Source organism: Trichogramma pretiosum, unplaced genomic scaffold (assembly GCF_000599845.2).
Source record: "Trichogramma pretiosum strain Unisexual culture from Peru unplaced genomic scaffold, Tpre_2.0 scaffold11, whole genome shotgun sequence".
NCBI lineage: Eukaryota > Metazoa > Arthropoda > Insecta > Hymenoptera > Trichogrammatidae > Trichogramma > Trichogramma pretiosum.
The window spans coordinates 1,989,047-2,014,464 of NW_019641702.1; the positions used below are offsets into that span (position 1 = coordinate 1,989,047).

Here is a 25,418-nt window from a genome sequence, read left to right on the forward strand (position 1 = left end):
ACTGCAGAATGCGTATTCCGCTGCCGCAGTGCCTTTACGTTGGTTGGTTAGTTGGTTGGGTGAGAATTAAGTTGCGTTCACAGTTTCTCAATATCATAATCGAATGGTCATTATTTTTGAAAATAAATAATAATATCAGTTTATTTTATGTATTTAACATTTTATTCAAATACATAATTTTCAATTTTGTGAAATTCAATAGAAGCATATTTTGTTATAATTATAAACGTTAGGAAAAGTTCTATATAATATTTTGACATAAATTAATAATAAATGCTTTATTAATTAATACATTCAATAGTGAGTTAATTTTTAACAGCTGACATTGGGAAATGATCCTGATCTTTTTCCCACAGTTTAATAAGATTGTCAGATGAACTGGGTGATGGGAATCTTTCAACCCAAGATTGAATAAGTCCTTCAAAAGTGGCATCGTAATTTTTCAATACAACGTTTCCAGATTCTAAAAATAAATTAAATCAAATTAGTTACATGCAAAAATTTGGAAAACAAAATAAAAAATAAGTTTATTCATATTTCTTACCATCAATGGTAGTATTAGATTGGACAAATATTTTCCTTGGTTGCTTGTGTGCAAGAATGATGTTCCTCCATTTAGCCCATGGATGGGAACCAGTTTCCGGAACTTCGCTGTATTTTTCATACATAGCTTGAGCAGCTTTAACATCTGCTGTACTTTTGTAGAACTGCAGTTTTTTCAAGAAATCTCCAATGGCTTTTTTACCCACGGTATGAATCTTGGACTTATCCATTGTTAATCTCAAATTTTTGCCTGGTTCTGTTTCTTCAACTTTGATGAAATCTTCCCCAGCTTCCATGCAAACTCTGAGTAATACATAACGAGCTTGTGAATGCGACTGCAGCCATTTCTTAGTAGATGGTTGATACATTTCTAAAGCACGTGCACAGCCATTCCAAAGTAAAGAAAGCCAGTTAACATAAATTATATCTTCTGCGTCAGCACCATCAAAACCAAATATTTTTATGACTTCTTTTTCCAAACTTAGATAAAGACCAACTGCTTCAGCTCTGCATTCTTCATAAGATGATCCCAATGCACCAAATACTGAATCGTATGTTTCACCTTCAAGATAATATTTTGTAATAGGTTCACCATTAAAAGGATTTTTAACTTTCTCCTGGTCAAAGTTATATTTATCTCCCTCTTTTTTGAACAATTTACCACTGCCATGACCCAACAACTCATGCAAACCCACTTGTACTTCAAAACTAGGTACTCTGTACTTATTCAACAACTCTTGATCTTCTTCACTAACGAAAGGAATAACATCTTGCTTCATACTTGCAGGAATAACATTTCCTAATGACACATTTTTAAAACCTTCTGATTGTCTTATATCATCATAATTTGGAATATTAATACCGGCTGGGATGCCTGATCCAGAGAAAGTTAATACATCAAGTGAAGTAAAGTCTGGTCGTAAAAATTGATCTTTCTCATAGTCCTTTCCCCATGGTAACAAAGGCAATAAAGTCTCAGCACCATTGACAAGAGTTAAAAATTTCTTCGACATGTCTCTATTTACCATGGCAACAAAACCCTCAAACTCTCCCCTTTGACCAGCTGGATCTCTGTAAGTTTCAATAAAACCAATGTAAGTTTCAATAGCTGGACCTTTATCTTTAATCCAATATCTTGAACCATTCTTATGTTCTTCCAAAGAACCAGTAACAAAATGTTCCACATATTTATTCAGCATATTTACTTCTGTTTCATTGGCAGCATGTTCCTTAGCTTTTTTCAAGTTTTCAACAACTGATAAAAGAACTAAATCATAATCTCCTCTAGTAATTTTAAACTGGGCATTTTTGTAAACTTCTTCAGGAAGAGTAATACTAGGATCATCGCTAGTTTCAGTGGATGCTAATCTAATTTCATACCTGCATTCAAAGCCATCTCCCTTAACATCTGTTTTGAAGCATCTTGCATTGTACGATTCTAGGTGTTTCTTTTGCATATATTCATTGATTAAATCTGCATCTGCTTCTGTGCAATTAGCAGAGAAATATGTTGTTAATCCCTTGTCACCTAATCCTAATGACTTGACTTTTTCAGTTAAGCTGTATGCTGGTTCTTTAATTTTATTCCAAAGAGATTCTAAACCAGTAGTATCTTCTTGGTATGCTTTTGATGCTTTCACAAATATTTCAAACTTTTCAACAGGCAAATTAGGAATAATTTTACTGTCTCCAAATGATTTATAGTTTCCAGAATTTGAAAATATACCACAAGCGTAGACTAGACATGCCTGTAAAAAGGAGCAAGAAGTTTTAAATTTATTAAGTCAACTAAGTTTCAGATTCACTAATTACTCACTGTGAACTCATCGTCTGTAAGGCCAGCAGCAAGAGCTGATTTTTTCAAATCTTCAATTGGTTGATTAAGAAAGATTTTGTGCAACAAGGCAAAGATTAGTGGAGACTCAGGTGATGTTTGGATAAAAACTATAAGTCCTCCATTCCATGATGCTTGACTAAGATAATGAGCATAACTTTTTTCTTTTTGCGTTAATGCTTCAAAAGCTGTCGAACAGTCCAATTGAACAATAGGCTGTGTATTTGGTAGTGTGTATAATGAAATGTCATCACTCATTTTGGCAAATGTACGGTATTGACTGAAAAATTATGAAAAAAAAACATTGAATTTAATTGATAAGTCATTTTTTGCTAAATTGATGAGACTTAAAACTATATACTCCATTAACATATTTTGCCAAATCATCGATTTTAGGTTACGTTTTTAAAGCAAAAAGAACAGAATGTACTTAAAGGAGTATAAATTGCTTATAGTTTTCATACAACAGGATATTTTCAGTTGAGATTCAATCAAACGATTTTAATTATAGCTCAATAGGTTTGAGAAAATATTACCTGAACGTAAAAGTTGTGTTAGCTCTGCGAGCGAAATTCTTTTGAATTTTACCGAGCGTTAAAAAACGTACGGAACCCGACAACTTCTGCCGCGTCAAGTGTTTGCAAGACAAACCGGACCAGAATAGATTTGACTTGCAAAATTTGAACATTATTTGTTCGTGGCGCTTCTTACGAACAATATCGAAACAAAGAAATTTTTTCTGGGTAGCAGAATAACAGATGCCGGGCGGTAACAATGATACGTTCGTTTTACCGTGGCTAAGATATCGTTGGCAAAGAACTAATCCATAATTTAGGAGTTTTAATTCGATGTGCTCGGTATTCGTACATGAATTACGACAAAAATACTTACCGAGTATCAAAAAACAAGATGAAAAGAAGTAAGATCTGACAGATAGCCGGTGTGTACACGTCAGAGAGAGACCTTGAAATTAGGACAGCCCTTAGCCAAGTGCGCGAATTGGTAAGCGTCTATACTCTATACTTGAGCGATGCAAAATAGCGAGTCCTTGTTGTACGGTCCGTGTTCTTGTCAGATTTCTTGCGCGAATAACACTTACGCCATCAGCGGAAATACCGGTTTTATATACTTGCCTTTGTATTTATTTTCGCGGCTTCTTCGTGCTCTCTGTCTCCGTCTCTCTTTCCCTAATGCTACTCTTTTTTTTTGCGACTTTTTATTATGAAACTGGGTTTGACTTATGGACGCAAAAATTCTTATCAGGATATATACGCACCACATCCTGTGGAAGCATTTATTTGTGTTTTACTCTGGGTTTATAGAGCGTAATTAAGTTTGTTTATTATCATAAATGAAAGTGACAGAAAAATATGGTTTTTAATTTTGGTGGTTTTATTTACAAACAATACTGTTTTTAACAGATAAGTAAAAGCAACACAATGACATTTGTTTGTCTTCTTGGATCAAATGACATAAAACCATTTAAAACTGTTTTGAATCTTCCAATATTTACAATATTCAGTTTTTGGTATTTTCATGAACTTTTCTTAAAATGTATAGTAGGAAATAATATTAAATGCAATACAAAGTCTTCGATACAAACTCTTAAATTAATTTTTTTCTATAAGACTATTTGGATCATTCATTTTTATACTCAAGGACAACAAAAATAATATGAAAATTTCTTTAGAATATGCATATGAGAAATAAAGGCGATTATTCCTTTACATCACCAATTCCATCTGCATTAATTGCAAATGTAGCTTCGCTTTCTGGCAGACAAGGAGAATCGTAAATTTTGCATATTCTTGTCTCACCTCTCCCTTTGCGCAAGTAAAGTCTGGTTGTGCTGGCATGAGCAAGAATATTGCCTCCAATAGGTTTTTTTTGGTCTCCTCCAAACATGCTTGCAGCTCCATCAACTTGGGCTACTACTTGATTAGTAATCACAACTGCACAACCAAATTCATCAGCTAATCTTAATAGTAACCTGAGGAACCTAGCAAGATGCATTTGCCGAGCAGCTAATTCTCCTCGTCCAGTGAAATCAGTTCTGTATAGTGCAGTAGCACTGTCTATTATCAGTAGTCCATATCTAGACTCAGACATCATAGCACTTGCTTTAATTAAAAGTTGTGTTTGATGATCTGAATTATAAGCTCTTGCTGTGGCAACATTGTCAAGAACACTGTCTCCATTTATGTTATATCTTTCAGCTACTGCAATTAATCTTTCAGGTCTGAATGTACCCTCAGTATCAATATAAATGCATTTAGCCTCTGCACCACCCATGTCAACAGGTAATTGACAATTCACTGCTAAAGTATGACAAAGTTGAGATTTACCAGTTCTAAACTCTCCAAATATTTCTGTGATTGAGCCTGTTTCAATTCCACCTCCTAGAAGACGATCTAATTCTGCAGACCCAGTAGTTATATACACTATATTTGCTCTGATCATATGAACTTCGGCTGCTGTTTTAAAACCCATTGAAACAAGTTTTGAAGCCTCTTGTAATATTTTATCTGCTTTACCTTCACTTATACCTTTAATACATATTAAAACTTTTTTAGGAGTGTAAGCTACTGACTCTACAGTATAATATCCAGCTTCTTCTAACTTCTTTATGTCACCAGCAGTGATTCCATTGCCCTAAAATTGAGAAAAATTTCATGAATTACATTAAAAATAAAACTTATGAGAATTAAATAACAAAAGAGTTATTGCAAAAAATCAGGAAAAAAATATCGAAATTATTTCCTAGGTTAAATCGAGTATATTACGTACTTCTAAAGTTTTGATTAATTTAGCTTGTCCTTGACAGTCGTCCAAATCTTCTTCCACGGCGGCCGTACTCGCAGCTTCTGTTGTCATTGTCGATGATAACGTTTTAATTAAAAAAATTCAGATAAGTTTTACAGATATCAAATATCTGAACACAAATAATGCGAGCCGATAGACTACAGGTTTCTACAGGATTTCGATTTCAAACTCTCTAGAATTCAGTCAATTCCCATGGATCCGCGATATTAACCAACGGTCGTTCAGAGTTTCATTCCCCCTCCCTTAAGGTATATTTGCAATGTTCCCACTATCCGACCAGCGCGCGCTTCGCACTTGTTGATGTTTTCGAAATTTCTCGAATAGTGAAATATCGATAGTATCGCATGAAAATTTAATTTGAGTTTATCTTATAGGTAATTAATAATTATAAAACATTGCTATAGTCATGAATATACTTTTTTAATTTTTATTACCTCCTCAAAAAAATTTCATAAATTATTTGCCGTACTTTTGCAGTTCAATAATAAAATATTTGACCAAATATTAAAACTTATTATTAAGATCGATCAAAAGTTGAATTTCGTGGAAACATTATTTTAATTACTACAAGTAACAATCATTGCAACAAATTATAAATCATTCATAATGTAAAAATGTTACTATCTCATAAGTTAGTAATATTTACACTTTTTACAATTAATAAAAACTATAAACAAATATAAATACATTTAATTATGGTTAGCAATGTATTTCTTTGTTTAATTTAGTTCTTAAGGCTTCAAGTAAAAATTGATCTTTGTTATCATCAAGTAGAGTCTTCCATTCTTTTTCTGGTACAATAACAGCTTTATATGATAATGCCTCCAAAGTTTCAAAATAACATGAATAAACACCAATCATTTCATTTTTATTTCGAGAATACCAACTAGGATGACTGGCTACAACTGCAACACTGTAAGAAATATCAAAAATTAAATTCATAAAAAACTTATAGGAATAATTTATTTAACTTCACATACATTTCACTACCAGCTGGAACATTCAAATCTTCTAAATATTGAATCTTTTTATTTTCCTGATTTTGATTAATGGGTATAGGATGTCCGTTATTGAAAGCTACAACACAATCTGAAAATTGATAAAAATATAGTGTTTCAAATTATATGTTATATTTTAAATAAAGCTATTATTTCAAAAATCTTACCGATAGAATGATTTAATTTAGTTCTAACATTTGATATAACATAGTCAGATCCACCTAAAGCATGTTCGAGATTTGGTTGCATGAAAATTCTCCTCACTGGAACCATATTTGCAAATGATGCTATTAGCTTATCTGATGGTAAAGGACCATTATAATTAGGATGAGTTTTCAATATTTGGCAAAGTTTTATAGTAGCCCAATTTATATAACTATTTGGTTCAATATCATGCTCATAGCAGAGTAATTGTTCTAAAATCTTGTTATCAAAACAGTCCAATACTGCAAGGTGAAGAGAGTACACAATCAAAGTCTCTATAGGCATTCTTGGTAATTTGGAGCTTTTTTTTAAACTTCCAAATATTTCTGTCCATACTAAAGGTTTATATCTTATTGCTGACATTGCGTTCAATAAAATTAATAAACTTTGTGTTTCATTTGAAATTATCTTACGAGATAAGTATTTACTATCATAAAATTTGGCGCTCAAGTAATTTAACAAATCTATGCTTGTATGCCTGATTTCAATTAAATATTTCAAACAATCTAAAGCATTATCAAAACCTACATCTCTGCTAATTATTTCACGAACTATTTCATCACATAGCTCACTATTATACAATTCTTCAATCCTGAAAAATAAAAGTATAATCATTAATAAAAAATATTAACTACTAATTGTTTAATTAAAGTTTCATATGTTTTGCCGCATAATACCTGTCTTTTTTCTGAAGTTTCACAGACATACGATACAAAATAATTTTTAAATCAGATGTACGTATCTGTTGAATATTTTTGCTGCAGATATTGATTACATTCTTTAAAATTCTTTCCCAACCAGAAAAATTTATATGTTGCATAGCAGAAAATGATTTAAAAATGGAAAGAGCATCAGAAACAGGTACAGTTGAAAAATTTAGCTGCTGTAATTGGTCAGCAATAATTTCTAAGATTCTCTTATCATTCATATTTTTGTAACAATATCTCAATGCTTGTGCTAAAAACTGTGAGTCGTTTTCTTTCGATTTATTTAAAAGACAGGAAACAAAATGGCTTTGCATCAACAATTTCAAAGGTTTCGTTAATGTAGACCTTGTCATTTTATTCATTTGATCAGATAATATATTATACTCTATCATGCTTAGATCTTTTATTTTTCCTTGTAAGTTTTTTAAAACAGAGTATACGATTTTTGATGAGCCTGGAACTTGAAGTTTCACTAAATTTTTCATGACCTCTAAAGATTCTGAAACTGTTAATTTTTCGGCATTTTCTTCTACAAAACTAAAGAAGTCCTTATAAAAGTTTTGCTGTGATAATTGATTCATGGGGATTCGTTTGAATTTGTGAAGTTTTGTTAAATCAGTCATTGCTTCAACAATGTCATGGCCAATAGCTATTGATGCATCAGACTCTAATAAAATTTTGACAGAAAAAGGGACTTCTATGTTTGATGTATCACATTGCAGGTCATAATTATTGCTATTAAATTGAGTACTTGACATTCTTGTGGTATCTAAAAATAGAAAATTAATTAATTTGAAATAGAATAATTTTTATTATTATTAGACAAGTATTTTTAAAATATTTTTATATCTTACATGGACTGATCTCCATTTTACTGATACCATGAATAATCCTTGGAGGAACTGTGAGTCTGAACCTACGACAATTACTTGTCAATCGTAAAAATTGTCGAGAAAACATTGTGCGATTTGTTCAAAACGGACAAATTAAATGTTTTAATGAGTAGATACTCGGACAGTTAAATGATAATCGAGTTGAAATTCCAAATCAGCTATCAAAAGTTCCTTAGATGGTTTTAAAATAGTATATTAACATGCTCGTTAATCAAAACACATGGAAGAAATATTTGCACATGTCCCACTTAAATTTCGTCAAGTGACAGCAACAATGCCAATGATTTACAACAAATAACAAACGTACACAACACACCGCACACACGTGAAAAATAGACGGTAAAAGCCAAGTTAGGTTATGTAAAATGCAAACATGTTAGCAGCCGGTGCCGCGCATCAGTGGGCTTTAAATATTATCATAAGTATAATAAGCACGTAAGAGCTTCATTTGAAATGTCTGCTAGCGGTTGAAAATGTTGAAAATGATTTGAGTCATACGGACGTGGTTGAGCAATCTGTGCGGATTACATTATGTTTTACACTCACCGCTGTGAATTGAAGGATCACGTGTCGAAGGATTTGATATCGGTAAAAAATAACAATGCCTTGTGGAACTGGATTACGATCTACAGGAAGCACCCTATGTGTCAAGAGCACCTCCTGAGTAATGCCAGCATCGTCAAAGACATGAAACGTCACCGATCGTCGGAGCGGTGGTGGATCATTCACCCCTACAGTAAACTCAAGTAATCGATTTAAAAAAAATCGTTGGAGAATTCGATAATCCTTCAGCAGACTGTTCTGTTAATATTATTGCAGACTTCTTTGGGACGCAGTTATGCTCATCATTTACGCCATATCGTTTGTTACCGTGCCGTTCTTTATATGCTTCGTCGTGCTGGATTACGAGGAAGTCAATATGGATATGGCTAACGTTTACTTGTACTTTTTTCATTGGGTAGATATTGTCTGTCAGTGTTTTACGGGTTACTACGACGAACAGAGCTCCACGGTTATCTTGGATCATAAACTCATATTCAAGTACTTATTATACAAGTCGTGTTAAGTGCAATTTCTTTCGAGTCATACCGAAAGAAGGCGAAAAATTCGAATGAAATTTGCAGAAGGTACCTGAAAAGCTATTTGTTTCTCGACGTGTTCACGTCGTTGCCCTACGACTTGATGACCTTGAGATGGCGCAAGAAGCCGGGGGACGGTAGCTCGCTGATCGTGGCATTGATCAACCTCATACCCTTGTGCAAGCTTTTTCGTTATTTCACCTTCACGTCACTGGTGAAGCAAGTTTTCATGGTAAAAGTCGATCGAACCGATCATACCGATACGGATCATACCGATCAAATCGATTTTTTGCTTCCCCAGTATTTCGACAGCCAAGGCATCATCTGTCAATTGTGCTTGACGCTGATCCTCTACACCTACATAATCCACTGGTTCACGTGCATCTGCAGCGTCATACCCTGCATCGACATGTTCGCCGAGGACAGACTTCACGGAGGGTCGGTATAATATCATACCTCGTCTCGTCGACCACTATGCTATTTCACATTCACGGGCTGGCACGCGTTATTATATACCCACGCAGCACCGACAGCTGGATAGTCAGCAGATCCGAGATCACGGGAATCTCGCGCCGTTACGAGCGGGCCGTCTTCATCGTACTGGAGCATTTCACCGCCAGCGGCTTCGGGGGCATCGAGCCTCGGGTCGTCGGCCACATTATGGTCTGCACGTTGCTCATGATTCTTGGCCGAGTTTTCAAGAGTTACTTCATAAGTGAGTGAAATTGTAATTTTGTACCGATTTTCCTGCGCTACATTTCTCCCCCCCTTGTGCTTTTCGCAGTCGTGCTGCTGCAGATCGTGGCCGACAAATACTCCTCGGAATCGAAGTACGAGCAGGTGCTCAATCAGGTCGCGGCGTACTCGAGACAAAAACAACTGCCCACGTACATGAAACGGAGGATCATGACCTATTACCGATATCGCTTCAGGAACAGCTATTTTCGAGAAGAGACTCTTCTTTCGCATCTATCTGGTATTAGTATATTCCTTTACAATCTTCTAATTCGGTTCGTCAAAATCTCATGCAAACGATTGTTTCACATATTCTAACGAAATAAGATTCGTTGCGACAAGAGGTCATTCTGCACTCGTGTAAAAAGCTCGTGGAGAGCGTCGAGATCTTTCACAATCTGCCGAAAAACATCCTCACCCTCGTGGTGACGCATCTGAAGCGCGAACTCTATCTCGCCAAGGACATGATCATCAAAGCCGGCACCCAGGGCGACTGCATGTTCTTCCTGTCGAGCGGCACGGTCGCGATTCTCACGCCCACCGGCAAAGAGGTCTGCTTCCTCGAGGACGGGGCTCATTTCGGCGAGGTGGCCCTGCTGGTGCAGGACCAGCGCCGAGTGGCCAGCGTCGTGGCCATCGAGGTCTGCGAGGTGTATCGGCTGGATCGCAAGGACTTCCGCAAGTGCATCGCGGTGCACAGCGAGCTGTTCGCCAAGATCGAGCAGATCGCCACCGAGCGCATGCAGCGCACCCTGCTCATCGAGGAGCAGTACATACATCGCAACATGCCCCGGAAATCCAGCTACGGCTTGTCCAAGAGGATGAAGATCGAGAAATAACAACTCCCCAGTCAGTATTTTTAATTCTGTATTTGAGGACCTTAATTGTAATAATAATATTATTGTCCATACAATATACTCGTACATTGGCATTCATTCCGTATAATATATCGTCTTGTGAAATTGTATTTCATGTAATATATCATTTTTTATGTTTATATCATTAGATTTCATTGTATTCATTTGTTTTTAAACACCTACGACAAAAATTCTAACAAGTATAATTAAGATTTTTTTTACTAAAAGATTCATATGTGTAGTATGAGATATTTAAATTGCCATTGATTCATAGCAATGGAGTCAATTCGACCAACGACTATAATATTATATTTTGAAGATATGATTTTTTTGTTAATCTTGTCAAGAGTTACCTTGACCCTTGAATGTACCTTTGATATTTATTTATAATGTAATTCTTTCAAAGCCTTACGTAGCTATTGAAACACTTATAAAAGTTAGTTTTAGAAAAATCCGTGTTATCGACACTTTCAAGTTCGCACACTCGTCGTGATAATTAATTGTAAAGTCTAGTCAATTTTTCGAATTTTAATTCATCTAAGTCAGTTTGTATGTTAATGATATCATGCGATAATGCATCCTCTTTGGGTCTGAAATCGATACTACGGATTTTATGAAAACTTCTCGATCTAATTCATTGAGATGAACATTTAGATTAACAGTAAATTAATTTTAATATTTTGATATGAATTAATTATATATCATATATTCTGTTTTTTTTTTGTTTGTTTTCAATCTACTGCACATGTATTTATATATAAACATTTAGGGAACTCGAGAATATCAGTCCGAGATTTTTTCTGAAATCCTTGTCAAAGAGGGTTTTCGTACAAAAGTAAAAGGAAGTACAAAATATTTCTGCTAATAGGTTTAGAGTCAGTTAGTTTTTGGAAGATCGGTTTATACAACTTTTCAAAATTCTCTCTACACCTACACTTTTTACAACAAGAGTATGGTCACTGTTTGTTTTTGTAATATAGCTACTTGTGATATCTTTTGATTATTTTCTGTTCAAAAAAAGCAGGTAATTCAATTGGAATAATCGTTCTTTGAGTATTTCTTCTCAAATCTAGATTGATGGTCTGTTTTTAAGATCAAATTCTAAATACCGCTAATTTAAAAACTAACTCAAGATATTCGTAAAACTCGAAGGTCATCAACTCGTGATATTTTCTTATCATTGTAGTTATTATTATAAGGCACATGATTCGTGACCAGGATTAAATTAAATAATCATACATGGTTCAAATTAATGTAACACACATTTGTTACAAATGACATAAAATTCGTGGTAAAAAATTGAATATGCTTCGTACTCAAATCTATATATGGTAAAAATGTATTTTTGTAGATACAGAATGACTTTAGGCTGACACGTAGAAAGTCAATAGCACCAGCCACAAGATATTGAAAATGTTTGATGTTAATAAGTCTTTACGCTTGTAAATATTATACAGCGAAAGATTCTTCTTCATAGTCACAGTTTTAGTCATTTTTACAATTGTTGGTTAGCGGTGTCACAGGAACGAAATCGTAAATGCAATAGTGTTATTACTTAACTTAAAGTTTTTACTTTTTCTTGTTATTAATAATTAGCAAATTTAATAAAACTGTACAAACATACGATTGTTTGGAATAAATTACGATCTTTTTGTATTACTAATAACATCTTACATAGAGTATTCATTTTTTTTATATTGAAATATAACATTACAATTACATTGCAGTTAGTAATCTGACAAGATAGCAAAAATAGGCGCTGTTGTTACATAATAAAAACTATTAAATACTTCACAATATAACATAGTCGTACAAAAATTCATAAGCTTAACGTTATCGTAAATTTTAATGATAAAATATTTTGAATAAGCAAATTATCAAAATCGGTAATGGCTGAACTGTAAAAGTGTTCAAACTTTCGATACTTGGTTATTTAAACTATTTATTGATCGTGAAAATCTGCCTTTGTTGCTAAACACTCTATAAAATTTCGATTGTAGACTGAAGTGGTTCAACCACTAATTTTTTTTTTCAAGTCAGTTAAAAAAAGTTCAGTAGATATGATTTTCCATCGCAAGCGATTTGATAATTTCATTAAAAGATTCAAACTTAATTATAACAAATGTACAGAAGCTTCATTGAATTTCGTGGCAATGATAATGTTATTATTTTCCATCGGGAAAATGATTTGGAAGTTTTCACGCTTTAATCCATCATAAATATTTTAAAATTTTGCCACAATAATGTAATTTTGAGCGAAAAAAGAATTACGGTAAGATGAAAAATCGTACAAACTTTTGGCAAAAGTAAATCCGTTGCAGTCCGATGAACCCGTATGAGGGCAGAGTTCGTTAGACTAGGAAGTTATAGCATTAGATCAGTCCATACATAGAATCTAACATGGCATCGTTAGCACGTTAAAGATATATTTTGTACATTAAAAATTATTTGTCAGAAAAATGTTTCTTATACGAAATTTTGGTTCTTCATACAATGCTTTTTATCCCCCACATCGTCCACATCAACTTAATCTTAAATAAATCTACATATAGACGACCTAAGGCTTTGGCAGTGCGCTAATTTAATTTTCCGCAGCTATAGCAACGTTCGATGCATTCTATATATCGATATGGTAGTAGTCACTTATTAATTGAAGTCTGCGCAGCTTTTTGGGGAAAATCAATTTGCTCGCGGACCCTTTACATTATCCGCGCGCTCGTCGGTGTGTCGATCGGTTGCTTGGTTGTTGGTCATCATCATCGTCGTGCTTAAAAGAACGAGAATAGCGATCGTTTGACGCGCTGCTGATGCTCCTCGGAGTACGGGGCTATGCTCGGCCGAGCCGCCAACTGACCCGCCTCCGTGCAAGACTTGCAGCAGAATTTGGCGTAGTACTTGTGCTGGCAGTATCTCGCGGCCACGATCAGGCTGCAGTTGGCGTAGCGCTTGTTGTCCTGGCAGTTCGGGTCGATGTAGACACCTGCGTGAATTGCGAGTCATATTATTGTAGCTCGTTGCTTTTTCTTTGGTAGATTTTTAAAATTTATGTGCGTATTGAGGTCGTACCTGCTACACGAATATCGATTTCGTCCGATGCTTGATAATATTGATTATCCGCCTCGCAGCGATATTTTCCAGTGTCGTTGGCATTGGCTGGCGAAATGTATAATTCGTTCGTACCTAAAAATGTATCAATCGTTTATAGGACAGCGATTCATATGCGACGAAATAAAATGATAATAAATCACGCTTACGGGAAATTCTGGTTCTGTCGTCCTCGTAAATAGGAATGTTATTTTTGTACCAAATGACTCGTGGCTCGGGCGATCCAGTTACGCTGCATTTCAGTGATATCGGTCCATTCTCGGGGAATTGAACTTGCGAGCTGGATATGTTGACTTGCAACGGTACTGTGTCGAGTGCGAAGAAAAATAATGAATATTTCATTTTTGCGGGTGAAAAAGCTGAATAGAGCAATCGAACGATAGTGCATTATATTTTTATGAAAAATGTTTAATTTCTCGTTTCATTCGATTGCCCATTCTCGTTCCCAGCTCCCAGTAAAAAAAACTCTCAAAATCAAATCACTACAACCAAGCGTAAAACCTAAATAAAGCTTACTGCATATTAATTACTGCAGATTATTAATGCAATTAGCTGCTTTTTTTGTACCAAAACTACAACCCATTAATAGTCATTATAATTAAATGGTTACTATGAATGGCTTGCGCTCAATTATTAACGCAGTGCTAACTACACCTAGTGTAATAATAAAATAATCTTGAAGAAAAAACATGTGTGTTCTCTATTTGAATTCACTTTTATTTTCGTATGCGTAATTGGCGGGGCGAGTCATATGCCTACCTGGGTAGCGAGGCCTGGGCGTGGTGGCCTCGATCGGTATCACAGCCGGCACGTTGCCGTAATTTCTGGTGGTCGACAGTGGCGCGTACAGAGTCTGATTGTCGCGGGTGTCGTTCCTGCTGGGCCTGTAGGGATACGAGGGCGGCTCGGGCCTGTGCGGCGGCTGCACCAGGTACTGCGTGTACTTCTCCTGGTCGGGCTTGACGTTGGCCACGGGCCCCACCGCCTGCAGCGTCATGGACCAGGTCGCGGGCTTGCCCACGCCGTTGTACGCGTGACAGGTGTAGACGCCGAGATTGCTCAGACTGACCGAGCGGATGAGCAGCGTGTTGTCCGAGCCCTGCTCGTACTGCTCCGACATGAGGGGCAGCATGCTGTCGTTGCGCCACCAGGAGACGGTGGGCCTCGGCCAGCCGACCACGTAGCAGTGCAGAACCGAGGGCGACATCAGATTCACGGTCAGCGCCCGATTCGGCTCGTCGATTATGTTCGGCGGGTTCTCGTGCGGCTCTGCGTATTTTTTTTGTCGAGGCAAGTGCGACACGCCAGCAACAGCAGCAGCAGCAACGCAGCAGTGAGAAAGCGCGCGTGTGTGTGTGTGTGTGACAAGCGAGTTTTGTTAGTTTTTTTCAATACGGTTACAAGCGAACTTATAACTCAATCAAGTATCGCTAAAGTTAATAGAGCCCAAAAATACTGATCAAACCATTACAATCCGTTATTTTAAATCCGAGTACGGATTTTAATCAAAGCTACAAGTCCTTCGGTCAAAAGTTAGTGTGTTTCTACCCCCTTTTGTCAACCATCAACCATGTGAGAAGCTATTTCGGTACTTACCCGTGATGTCTAATGTATATTCTATTCTCGCCGGAGCACCAATTCCGTTATCGGCTGTGCATACGTACACACCCTTGTCGTACGGGTACAAATTGATAATTTGCAGAGATCCATCGTCCAGAATTCTGCGTCTATTTTCGTTCGAGCCAATCTATTGACAGAAAAGAAAATGATTAGCAATCCCACAGATTTCTCAATCCATGGTTTAAATGCCCAACATTTTATAACTATGTATAGTTTTTGGACAATGAAAAGTTTTCGTCGACGTAAGAAGGTGTTTAGAAATGGAGTTTGGGACCATATGATGCTCTACATTTCAAAAATTAGTGTGAATCGCCGTCGAACATGATATTTGTGGCATTTCATTAATGGAAACATTAAATAATTGTTAATTTACTTCATAACCGTGCTTTGATTTATACAATTATTTGTACTTTGCCACTTGTAGATTATTAGATAAAGTGGTATTCGCCATCTAGCGGTAGACGCTTGAAGTAATAATGCCTCAAAAGTAGTTAGAAACTAGTAAAACTTTTTAGAAACAATTAAATTTACATTCTCAAGACATTTAAAATTCTTTTAATCTTTTCAACAATATTGCTTTCGAAAAATCGCCAAAAACAAGAAAAATAATCATTTATTTTAAAACATTTTGAATGGTTATTTTTTTATCATTAGTCAATTGTTAATATTTCTACCAGGAATTTGAAATTCTTATCTGAGACTCACCTGTTTGGCGTCCTTTCTCCAGATGATGACGGGCCTGGGATAGCCAATGACGACGCAATTCATCGTGACGTATCCGCCCTCCTCGCCGCTGACGTTCGGCGAGGCCGGCTGCTGAATTTGAGCCTGCACCGCGCCCGGTGGCACGACCTCCTGCTCTATCCTGTTGGACTCGGTGGTCTGATGATAGTCGACCTCGGTGGCCGGATTCAAGCACGAAGTGCCGCAGCCACTGCTGCAGCACTTCTGATCGCCGTAACAGTCGGCGTCGGTGTAGCACTCCTGATCGCAGTAGGTGCTGTTCGACACTTGCGGGCATCGGCCTGGTTTCGTGACTGCAAAAAAAAAAAAAAAAATTAATAAATTTTTGATTCGTCAAAAGTACACGAGAAAACGGGACGATCGTCGATGGATCGATGCGGGGATTCGGATTTATACTCACTGGGGTTGCACACGCCCCTGTATTCGTTGCCCTCTTCGGTGCTGACGATGGTGACGGCGCACTTGCTGCCCTCGGGGCACGAGACGTACTGGCAGGGCTCGTAGCAGCGGCATCGTTGACAATTTTCGCGATCGACGTAATTCTCTTGGCCGTAGGCGCACTGGAGCTGGCGGCAGTGCTCGATGGCTTCGGCGCACGGGTTCTCTTTGTCCTGGGTATCGTCGGGGATCGAGTTGATTTCTAAGAATCGTTCGAAATTTCAATTAGGACTTAGCTTCTGCTAAATTAATGCTGATGATAAATTGGAAAAATATTTTTGAGGTCACAGCGATTGTATAATACAGCAGCAATAGCTTTTGTATCTACTATCAAGGTATAAATATGTCAAAATTTAGCTTTGAAAAATATGTATATTTACAATAAGACCATACTTTTTATGGTTTGTTGTCGCAAAGCAGGATATAAAATATTAAAATGCCTATTTTAGGGGTATAGCGTGAGTGACTTTACGCAATAAGGAGGAATGAGATTTTCTCTGTACAATGGTGATGCGCAAGTCACTTTTTATAAAAAAGAAGCAGATAAAAAATCGTTGAAAATTTTTTCATTGACTGCTGACTTACGACTACAAACTCTAAGACAAGACTCGACAGTTTTGAAGTTGTTACGATTTCCACCACAACCAGTGTAAATAAACGCCCTGCACGTCTGATACTCGTCATCGTAATAGAACCTCTTGTAATTTCCAGCAGAGCAAGATCCACTGTCAACCGGCTCTCTGCATATCGCTATATCGATCACACATACACACATAGCGAAATTTACATGACAGTGAATAAAAAATTTTTTGCGTCGACCAATAAAATTTCACCCGTTCGAAAGTTGGGAAAGTTGGGGAAAAGAACGAAAAGTAAGTAGGGAAATTTCAGGCGCTGGAATGAAGTGCCGCGCATAACGCCTACGGGGTGCAGTGGGATGGCTGAACTTACTTATTTCGCCGACAGCCGTTTTGTTGCCAGATTGCGCGGGCTCCTCGTGATGAATGCAAACGGATTCGCACTCGTTGCGAGAACTAAAGCGATTAGCATTTCCGTCGCAGCCGCCGTAATAGAACTCGCGGCAAACACCTGAGTTCGAGTCGAAGTAAAATTTGGCGAAGGATCCGCGACAAGGTCCCTGGTCGGCCGGAAGATGACAGATGTCTGCAAGGAATTTAAAAAAATAAATTATATAATTATAATTCAAATTTAGCACTCGTGCGCTTGTGTATAATATAAGCGAGCTCTCGAAGCTCTGCACTAATGAGTTCCTTCAAAAATTCATGGCTTAACTTGATATTTTATTTAATTCGATGTTAATGGGTATGCGCAATTGTATTTATGTTGAATGACGATAATTTGCACAAATTACATTGATGGAGGTGCATTAGATGGTTTGAGAAATAGAACCGATTCTCGCATGCAATATATATAGCATTATATACATATACAATGTTCAATTAACTGGATTTAGGTCTGAAGCATTCTTTTTTTTTTACGATGAAAATCTGCACTACTTGATACGGTTTCCAATACTCTTACGCGCGCTCCCTGTAAATTCATTAAACGAGCGGAAAATTGCCCCGTAGGTATAATACATCATGCTCATTTCTACTTTCCAAGTTATTAACTTCTAATTAAATTTCAGACCCATTGGCCGATGGAACAAATGCGCTTAATTTTGAACGATACACACTAACATATAGATGATTGATAAAAAATCCAGAAGGACTTTTTTTTATCTGCGCGAGGGGGGTGACTTACCTTGATTGCGGAAAGTGCCGCAGAGCCTCTCGCACTGCTCCTCGCTGCTGTACCTGTTGGCGTTGCCTTCGCAGCCGCCGTAGATGAAGGCCTGGCACCTGGCCTTGTCGGCGTCGTAGAAGTAGGCGTGCACGTCGCCGTCGCAGGGCCCGGCGTCGACGTGCTCGAGGCACGACGGGCTGAGCGCCTCCGGATGATCGGGCCGCAGACTGTTGATGCTGGTGTTGTCGGTGCCTGTCGGTTGCTGGTAGTGGGGCCTCTGCGGCTGACGCTCGGCCGGGCGCTTCTGGCAGCGCTGCTCGCACGAGTCCTGATCGACGAAGCGATTCTTGTTGCCCTGGCAGCCGCTGTAGTCGAACTCGTAGCACAGGTCCGTGCGGTGGTCGTAGTAGAAGGCGGGCACCGTTCCGTTGCAGGGTCCAACGAGTACGGGCATCGTGCACGGATCTGTATACGATAATTTAAATTAGCATGGCGTTAATCGTGACGGACGTCGCGTTGGAGATGTCATTCGTTCGAGTGACACGCGTTACCTTGGACCTCTCCGCAGCGGTACTCGCATTCCTCCCTCGAGTCGAAGTTATTTCCGTTGCTGTCGCAGCCGCCGTACACGAACTGTTTGCAAATGCCCTCGCGACTGTCGTAGAACCATTTGTTCTGATAGCTTTGGCAGGCGCCGCGTTGCTCCGGCAAGAAGCAGAAATCTACGAGAGAGGGAAGCAAGGAAAATTACCACCTATAGAGTAATAAGCCAAGAGGCCAAGTGTACGCCGCGCGAGTAGCTGCTATATATATACGTATGCCCTGTATAACTCGTGTGCGGTACGTGCGCCACATACCTGATTGGAATTCGACGTGGTGCGTCTGAGTGGGTGTCTGCACGGGCCGCTCGCATCTGTTGATGCATTCGCCTTCGGTCTGGAAGTTGTTGCCGTTGCCGCCGCAGCCGCCATAATAGAATTGTCGGCATTTCTGCTCGAAAGAATCAAAGTACCAGTGCTGCGTGTAGTTGTGACACTCGCCCAGTAACGCCGGCAGAAGGCAGACGTCTTGTTCTGTTGATTCGTCATTCGACACGAGTATTAACGAAAAATTCCATTGAGCGTATTCAATAAAGATTTTAGTAGGACAAAAAGAGGAATAAATGGCAAGCGTGCAAATATGAATTCACTCAAAAAGTATGCCTTACCGATCTTGCCAGGACAATCAGCCTCGCAAGCCTCTCTGGAGGCAAAGTTATTTTTATTGCCGCCGCATCCAGTGTAATAGAATGGCATGCATCGGTTCTCTTGCTGATCAAAGTACCAATTTGAGTATTTGCCAGTGCAATTACCTTCGTTGCGTGGCAGTGAGCAAGATTCTGGTTTTGGTCACGTACAAACAAACAAAGCGTGTTAGTTTTATTAATGCACAAATTCATTATTATGTTTCTAATGTCTACTTAAAAAAAAAGCAAAATCTTATGATTTAGATGAAAAAAAAAAACATTATCTATTTGTACCATCACCTCAATTTAATTTTAGTTATGGGCTTGAATTATTCCAAGTGTGCAGTAAACTTTATACATATACACGATTTAACGTTTTATAGGAATATAAGGGCCTCTACTGACAATAAATTATATATTCACAAGAAATTAAAGCCACGTTTAAAGCAAGGGAAAATTATCAATAAAAGTGGTTTTGGGTCTACAGCAGGTGGGGTGCATAAAAAATGTGTAAAATCAATTTATTCCAAGTTTGAAGTAAAGTTTTTCGAGTAAAAACTTTCGAAAGTAAAATGATGCCAGAAGCGGCTTAATATTTTTTGGGACAATTGATTTGATTAAAAATCAACCGTATATGATTAACTTTGCTGGTTGATTTTATATAAAGTAATTTTATAAATCATTAAGAGTCAACCTATCAAAAATCACCTATATTACGTGACAACAAACAAGTTTTTCTCAACTTTTGTAAATTACTTCCCTAAGTCTTGAAGGCTTTTATTGCATGACTTTAAAATACGTACATTCAGGAAAGCACTAAAAGGGTGATGCTTAGAAGGCTCAAAGTACAGAGCCATGATTTTCTCGTCTGCATAGTTATTACGCTCGAGCGTGTATATATTTTCTTGAGAAAACAAGGAGGAATGTCAATTTAATGGAGCTCGTGATTTTAATATTTCACGTGGACTATATCATTTATAACTGCACGACCCTTTGCAAGTGCAATCTAGCTCAGACATTTATTTAACGTTCCTTTATACGAACAAAATATGAACTATATACTGTTGCCCTACATTAGAACGTATATCTAATTTTGTAGAAAAAATTACAAAATAAAGCCGTAGATAAATTGTAATAATCTTCTCAATATTAGTTATGAAAATTCACTTAAAATGCACACAACCCTTCAAAAGTTATATATAGTAGAGACAAACACAATTGATAACTCACCTCGACTACGTCCTGGTTGTAAGCATTGATTTTTACAAGCAGATTCGCTTGGGTAGTTATTGCTGTTGGCCTTGCAACCACCGTATTTGAAAGTTTCGCAATTTTGCGATTCTTTGTTGAAGTACCAACGTGTGAAATTACCTTCGCAAGGTCCAGTTTCTTTGGGCAAAGAGCAAGGATCTGCACAAATAAACGAAGGGATTTACGTGATTTTCGTGCTCTTGAATGAAGGAAAATGGACTCGTACTATAGTGTGGAATCGCTTACCGGCGTCATGTGGTTCGGCGCACAGATTTTCACATTCTTCGCGAGTCTGGAATTTGTTGGCATTACCAAGACAGCCCGAATGTATAAACTGACCGCACTGTCTCCTTTCGGCGTCGTAATACCACATTGGATAGTATCCTTCGCATGGACCAGTGATCTTGGGCAAGTTGCACACATCTGAATCGTAAGGACATATTGTCAATTCAAGAAATTTAATAGAAAATTCCCTACTCAAAAACGTCTTTTAGACAGCACTCGACATTATTTGCGAGCAATTCTTTTAGTGGAAAAGCTACCCGTGCTTATGATTCGATAACGTTTTATTCGAAGCGATCGTGTCTCCAACATTACAACTTACCTTTTCCTTTAGGCTCCACGCAAATCGCCTTACATTCCTCTTGAGTCTTGAATCTGTTGTCGTTACCCTCGCAACCTCCGTACCAGAAGCGGGAGCAACCTCCGTACTCGGTGTCGTAGAACCACTTGACTGTGAAGTCGCGACACGTGCCTCGGTCTCGTGGTAATCCACAAGCGGCGCCAGGATTCGATGGCACCTTGACGCAGCCCTCGAAGTTCTTGCCTTGAGCCTCTTCCACGCCATCTGGACAGCAACCGTATCTGGAAGCGTCGCAAGTGCAGCCAGCGAAGTTGGGACCTTGAGCGGGGGTGCGACCATCGGAGCAGCACCTGAATTCGGTATTTTCGCAACCACATCCTAAAAGAAAAACAACGAGGTAATAAGTTTCTTATATAGCGATAGGTATATCACTCGAATCATTTAATTAGAAATGTCCTCGTACCTTGACCGTTGGGTCCTCTAGCAGTAGTGACTCCATCGGGACAGCAGCCAAATTGATAAGTATAGCACTTGCACCCCTCGTAGTTGGGTCCAGTAGCTGGTGTGAATCTGTTTGGACAACAGCCATGCTCGGTGAACTGACAGCCACAACCCTCCTTGTTCGGTCCTCTGGCTGTCGTAGAATTATCTGGACAGCAACCGAATTTGGAGTAATGGCAGCCGCAGCCGTAGAAGTCGGGACCGCGAGCTGGCGATACGCTGTCGGGACAGCAGCCAAATGGACTCGACAAGCAACATCCCTCTTGATTAGGTCCGTGAGCCGGTGTTTGTCCATCTTCGCAGCAACCGTAAGTTGAGTTGTCGCAAGATTTCTGGCAACCAGTGCCCCTTGGTCCCAATGCGGCCGTGACGTTGTCGGGACAACATCCGAAGTAGGATTTTGTGCAATTTTTGGTATCGATAACGCCGCAACCGGCGAAGTTGGTGCCATTGGCAGCTCTTTGACCATCGGGGCAGCAGCCGTGAGTTGTTTTGGCGCAGTCGATGACTTGAGTTTTTCTGCAACCTTTAAGATCGGGACCTTTGGCAGCGTGAATTTGATCAGGACAGCATCCGAATTTGGTGGTATTGCAACATCCCAATAAGTTCTTTCCACTGGCTGGTGTTTCTTTGTCGGGACAGCAGCCAAATCTAATGAAAAAAATTATTATTGTATCAAGCAATTTATCGTTGTACTCGAGGTTAATTTATTTATTACTCACTCAGTTTCGCTGCATGGTTTTTTGCATCCTTCGAAGTCATTGCCTTCGGCTGGTGTGACACCATCTTGGCAACAGCCAAATAGAGTTTCTTGACAATGCTGATCTGGGCAACCTTTGTTCTTTGGTCCTGTAGCGACTGATACACCATCGGGGCAGCAACCGTGTTTAGTTTCCTTACATGTCTGGGCTGTTGGGCAGCCAGCGGAGTAAGGACCTTTAGCTGGAGTAACGCCATCGTAACAACAGCCGAATTCCGTAGTTTTGCACTCGACTTTCTTTTTAGGTTTGCACTTTTTGATCTTGTGTTCGTCTGTGATGGCTTTCATTACGGGATCGACAGTCGTGAAGATGTCGATAACTAAAAGCGTTCATGGTTAGTTGTAATTTTTAGTTACACAATTTTAATTTATTTGCAAAATGAAACTTACTATCGGAAGTTTCAGTTGCTGTAGATACACCTGAAGGAGTCGTCTCAGATGCACCGCTGATAGTAGTTTCATCGGTACCCATAGATTCTCCAGACTCGGTTGTCATACCCGATTCAGTTGTCATGCCAGATTCAGTTGTCATACCGGATTCGCTGCTTTCCGATGATTCGGTTGTTTCCGAACTGTCTACAGATATTCTCGTTTCGAAACCGCTTTCGGTGGTTCCTGATTCGGTGGTTGTTACATCTTGAGTTTCTCCACTGACGATAGTAGACGAGTCGACTGATGCCGATGTTGTCATTTCAGCAGTATTGCTTGAGTCGGTGTTACTAGCACCTTCCGTTGAGCTTTCGGTAGTTCCAGCGGCATTTGCTTCAGTGGTTCCAGCTTCAGTTGTAGCGCCACTTGATTCTGTGCTCGAATCAGATTCAGATACGCTCACTAGTAAAAAAAAATCATTTACAAAATTAAAAAAAAATCATTTTATTAATAGGCAAGCCTCTATAGAAATGTTCTTACGCGTTGTTCCAGAGACATCACTTGATACTGTGCTAGACTCTATCGAACTATCTGTGGAAGATTGTGGACTCTCAGTGGTATCAGGCGTTGTATCAGGCATTTCTGATGTTGAAGATTCTGAACTAGCGGGGGCATCAGTACTTTGATCCGACGAGTTAACTGTGGTTGCGTCTGTACTTCCTGAAGATTCTGTCGATACCTCGCTAGGTATTTCTGTTGTTCCACTTACTGGGGCTTCAGTTGTGGAATCTGAGGTACCTACAGTGGTTGTTTCTGCTGATGCACCATCCGTCACGCCTAAATAATGAGGAATTCGTTAAAAATGATTTACTCCAACCAAGTATTAGTATTTTTAAAATGTTAATCTACCAGATTCAGATCCAACTGGTGAAGTGGTAGTGGAGCCGTCGACAGCTTCGGTGGTTCCGGACACATCCATTCCGTCAGTAGAACCGAAAATGATAGTGGTGGACATATCTTCTGTGCCACTACCTTCGAATCCTGACGAAGTAGCGAAAATAGATACCTCTTCGTCACTGCCTGTGCCACTACCACTGTCAGTGCTAAATGGCAGTGGTGTATCACCGCGATTTGGATCGTCACTGAACATCATTTCATCGTCTGAGCTCATTTTACTTGAATCTGTAAAGTCGGTTCCACTGTCAGAACTCATCGACGAAGATTCCGTTCCTTCTCCTTCTGCCTCTGCCAGTGAATCCTCATCCTATTTGAATTTTAACAAGAATCAAACATTGTTGTTCTGAAAAGAAAAAAATACAACGGAAAGTTATTATCCTTACCTCATAATCGAATGTGGGATGAACAGTAACGTAGCCTTCATCATCTTCATCTTCGCACTCTTCAAGCTCTTCTACGTCTTCCATCAAAGCTGTCACTTTTTCTGGGTCCACAGATATTACTTCATCTGGAAGGAAAAAAAACATAAAATTGTTTGCTTAGTAATCTATCAATGTAATTACGACATTGCTATCATACCTTGTTCACATGCTTGCACGTTGCATGGTTCAGTGTCTTGCATGACTGATTGATAGTTACACTCGTCAGACAACACTACCTTATTATCTTTAACGCAGACAACTTTCCGCGTCGCTTCACCACCTCCGCAAGGTTTCGAGCACTAGAAAAGGTAAAAATTTTAATTTATTTTTCTGAAAAATAAGAAACAAATTGAATGTATGAATGAAGATATGTTTACCGCGCTCCACGGTCCGGTGAACCACTCTCCCTTGCAAGATTCGTCCTTGCTAGTGCACTCCCTCGTTACATTGAACTTCTGTTCGGTATCGCACTTCTCATCGGGTACTTTTTTCATGGTATTTTCATCTTCGAACGTAGCGCAAAATACTTTACGGGTTTGCACTCCTGTACCGCAATCCGCCGAACACTAAACATTTACACAAAAGCGTGAATAATAAATAAAAGCTCGAGGAAAATCTTAAATACAAAGCTTACTTTGCTCCACTGAGTTTTAATCCACTGGTATTCGCAGTCTTTCGAAGTTTCGCACTCCCTCGTTGCGTTGGGCTTCTTTGCACTATCGCACATCGAATCGGGATAGACGGTACCAGTTTCCGTCGAGCATTGAACGGTTCTGGTTTCTTGCGTAAGGCCGCACTTTTCGCTGCACTGTAAGTTGGGAAAGGATTAAGAGGAGAGAAAAAAATCGAGCAAATTAAATAAGTATGCTAGTAGTTAAGGTGATTATAACCGATATTTTAGGAAGGGATTTTCATAAACATCGCAGGCCGTATTAAAAACGATGAATTTATTCATTTTTCTAAAAGTTTTCAACTCCGGCCGAAATGCTAAGTGGAATTTTATTTTATGAGGTAAATGCAAAAG

General features: G+C 38.6%; 5 protein-coding genes across 8 annotated transcripts in view; 1 reads left to right on the top strand and 4 right to left on the bottom strand.

Annotated features, from left to right (window-relative positions):
• Positions 1-239: 239 nt before the first annotated feature.
• Positions 240-3,589, bottom strand: LOC106653842 (dipeptidyl peptidase 3). Of its 2 annotated transcripts, none has more exons than XM_014373433.2 (4): positions 3,269-3,589; positions 2,360-2,657; positions 545-2,291; positions 240-463 (listed from the first exon to the last, which is right to left on the bottom strand). In XM_014373433.2, the coding sequence occupies exons 2-4, from the start codon at positions 2,633-2,635 to the stop codon at positions 306-308; spliced, it is 2,181 nt and encodes a 726-aa protein (XP_014228919.1). In that variant the 5' UTR covers positions 2,636-2,657; positions 3,269-3,589; the 3' UTR covers positions 240-305. The 2 variants fall into 2 exon arrangements, with proteins under 2 accessions (XP_014228919.1, XP_014228918.1); XM_014373432.2 differs by lacking the exon at positions 3,269-3,589 and adding an exon at positions 2,914-3,136.
• Positions 3,590-3,746: 157 nt separating this feature from the next.
• Positions 3,747-5,397, bottom strand: LOC106653848 (DNA repair protein RAD51 homolog 1). The gene is made up of 2 exons (XM_014373442.2): positions 5,165-5,397; positions 3,747-5,029 (listed from the first exon to the last, which is right to left on the bottom strand). The coding sequence occupies exons 1-2, from the start codon at positions 5,249-5,251 to the stop codon at positions 4,094-4,096; spliced, it is 1,023 nt and encodes a 340-aa protein (XP_014228928.1). The 5' UTR covers positions 5,252-5,397; the 3' UTR covers positions 3,747-4,093.
• A 243-nt stretch (positions 5,398-5,640) lies between these two features.
• Positions 5,641-8,383, bottom strand: LOC106653853. The gene is made up of 5 exons (XM_014373447.2): positions 7,964-8,383; positions 7,080-7,878; positions 6,366-6,994; positions 6,181-6,289; positions 5,641-6,113 (listed from the first exon to the last, which is right to left on the bottom strand). The coding sequence occupies exons 1-5, from the start codon at positions 8,067-8,069 to the stop codon at positions 5,900-5,902; spliced, it is 1,857 nt and encodes a 618-aa protein (XP_014228933.1). The 5' UTR covers positions 8,070-8,383; the 3' UTR covers positions 5,641-5,899.
• Positions 8,384-8,533: 150 nt separating this feature from the next.
• LOC106653800 (potassium/sodium hyperpolarization-activated cyclic nucleotide-gated channel 1-like) lies at positions 8,534-10,655 on the top strand. The gene is given in 7 exon segments (XM_014373379.1): positions 8,534-8,748; positions 8,822-9,043; positions 9,127-9,313; positions 9,383-9,540; positions 9,606-9,796; positions 9,866-10,057; positions 10,144-10,655. Coding segments are annotated over 7 exon segments (1,677 nt in total).
• Positions 10,656-12,299: 1,644 nt separating this feature from the next.
• The window catches only part of LOC106653885 (papilin), a 77,665-nt gene continuing 64,546 nt past the window's right edge, over positions 12,300-25,418 (bottom strand). For 2 of the 3 annotated variants that reach the window (XM_014373513.2, XM_014373514.2), the window contains exons 13-37: positions 25,029-25,202; positions 24,772-24,960; positions 24,552-24,693; positions 24,356-24,480; positions 23,925-24,279; positions 23,556-23,852; positions 23,037-23,477; positions 22,609-22,966; positions 21,849-22,537; positions 21,407-21,763; positions 21,049-21,225; positions 20,782-20,961; positions 19,534-19,704; positions 19,184-19,399; positions 18,878-19,048; positions 18,345-18,791; positions 17,532-17,744; positions 17,166-17,330; positions 16,543-16,782; positions 16,104-16,435; positions 15,375-15,525; positions 14,538-15,047; positions 13,928-14,083; positions 13,740-13,853; positions 12,300-13,653 (exon numbers count right to left, since the gene is read on the bottom strand). In XM_014373513.2, the coding sequence (XP_014228999.1) occupies positions 13,442-13,653; positions 13,740-13,853; positions 13,928-14,083; positions 14,538-15,047; positions 15,375-15,525; positions 16,104-16,435; positions 16,543-16,782; positions 17,166-17,330; positions 17,532-17,744; positions 18,345-18,791; positions 18,878-19,048; positions 19,184-19,399; positions 19,534-19,704; positions 20,782-20,961; positions 21,049-21,225; positions 21,407-21,763; positions 21,849-22,537; positions 22,609-22,966; positions 23,037-23,477; positions 23,556-23,852; positions 23,925-24,279; positions 24,356-24,480; positions 24,552-24,693; positions 24,772-24,960; positions 25,029-25,202 (6,582 nt within the window). In that variant the 3' untranslated portion in view covers positions 12,300-13,441. The remainder of the gene's footprint in view (positions 13,654-13,739; positions 13,854-13,927; positions 14,084-14,537; positions 15,048-15,374; positions 15,526-16,103; positions 16,436-16,542; positions 16,783-17,165; positions 17,331-17,531; positions 17,745-18,344; positions 18,792-18,877; positions 19,049-19,183; positions 19,400-19,533; positions 19,705-20,781; positions 20,962-21,048; positions 21,226-21,406; positions 21,764-21,848; positions 22,538-22,608; positions 22,967-23,036; positions 23,478-23,555; positions 23,853-23,924; positions 24,280-24,355; positions 24,481-24,551; positions 24,694-24,771; positions 24,961-25,028; positions 25,203-25,418) is intronic. The other variant, XM_014373515.2, reaches the window with a different exon arrangement.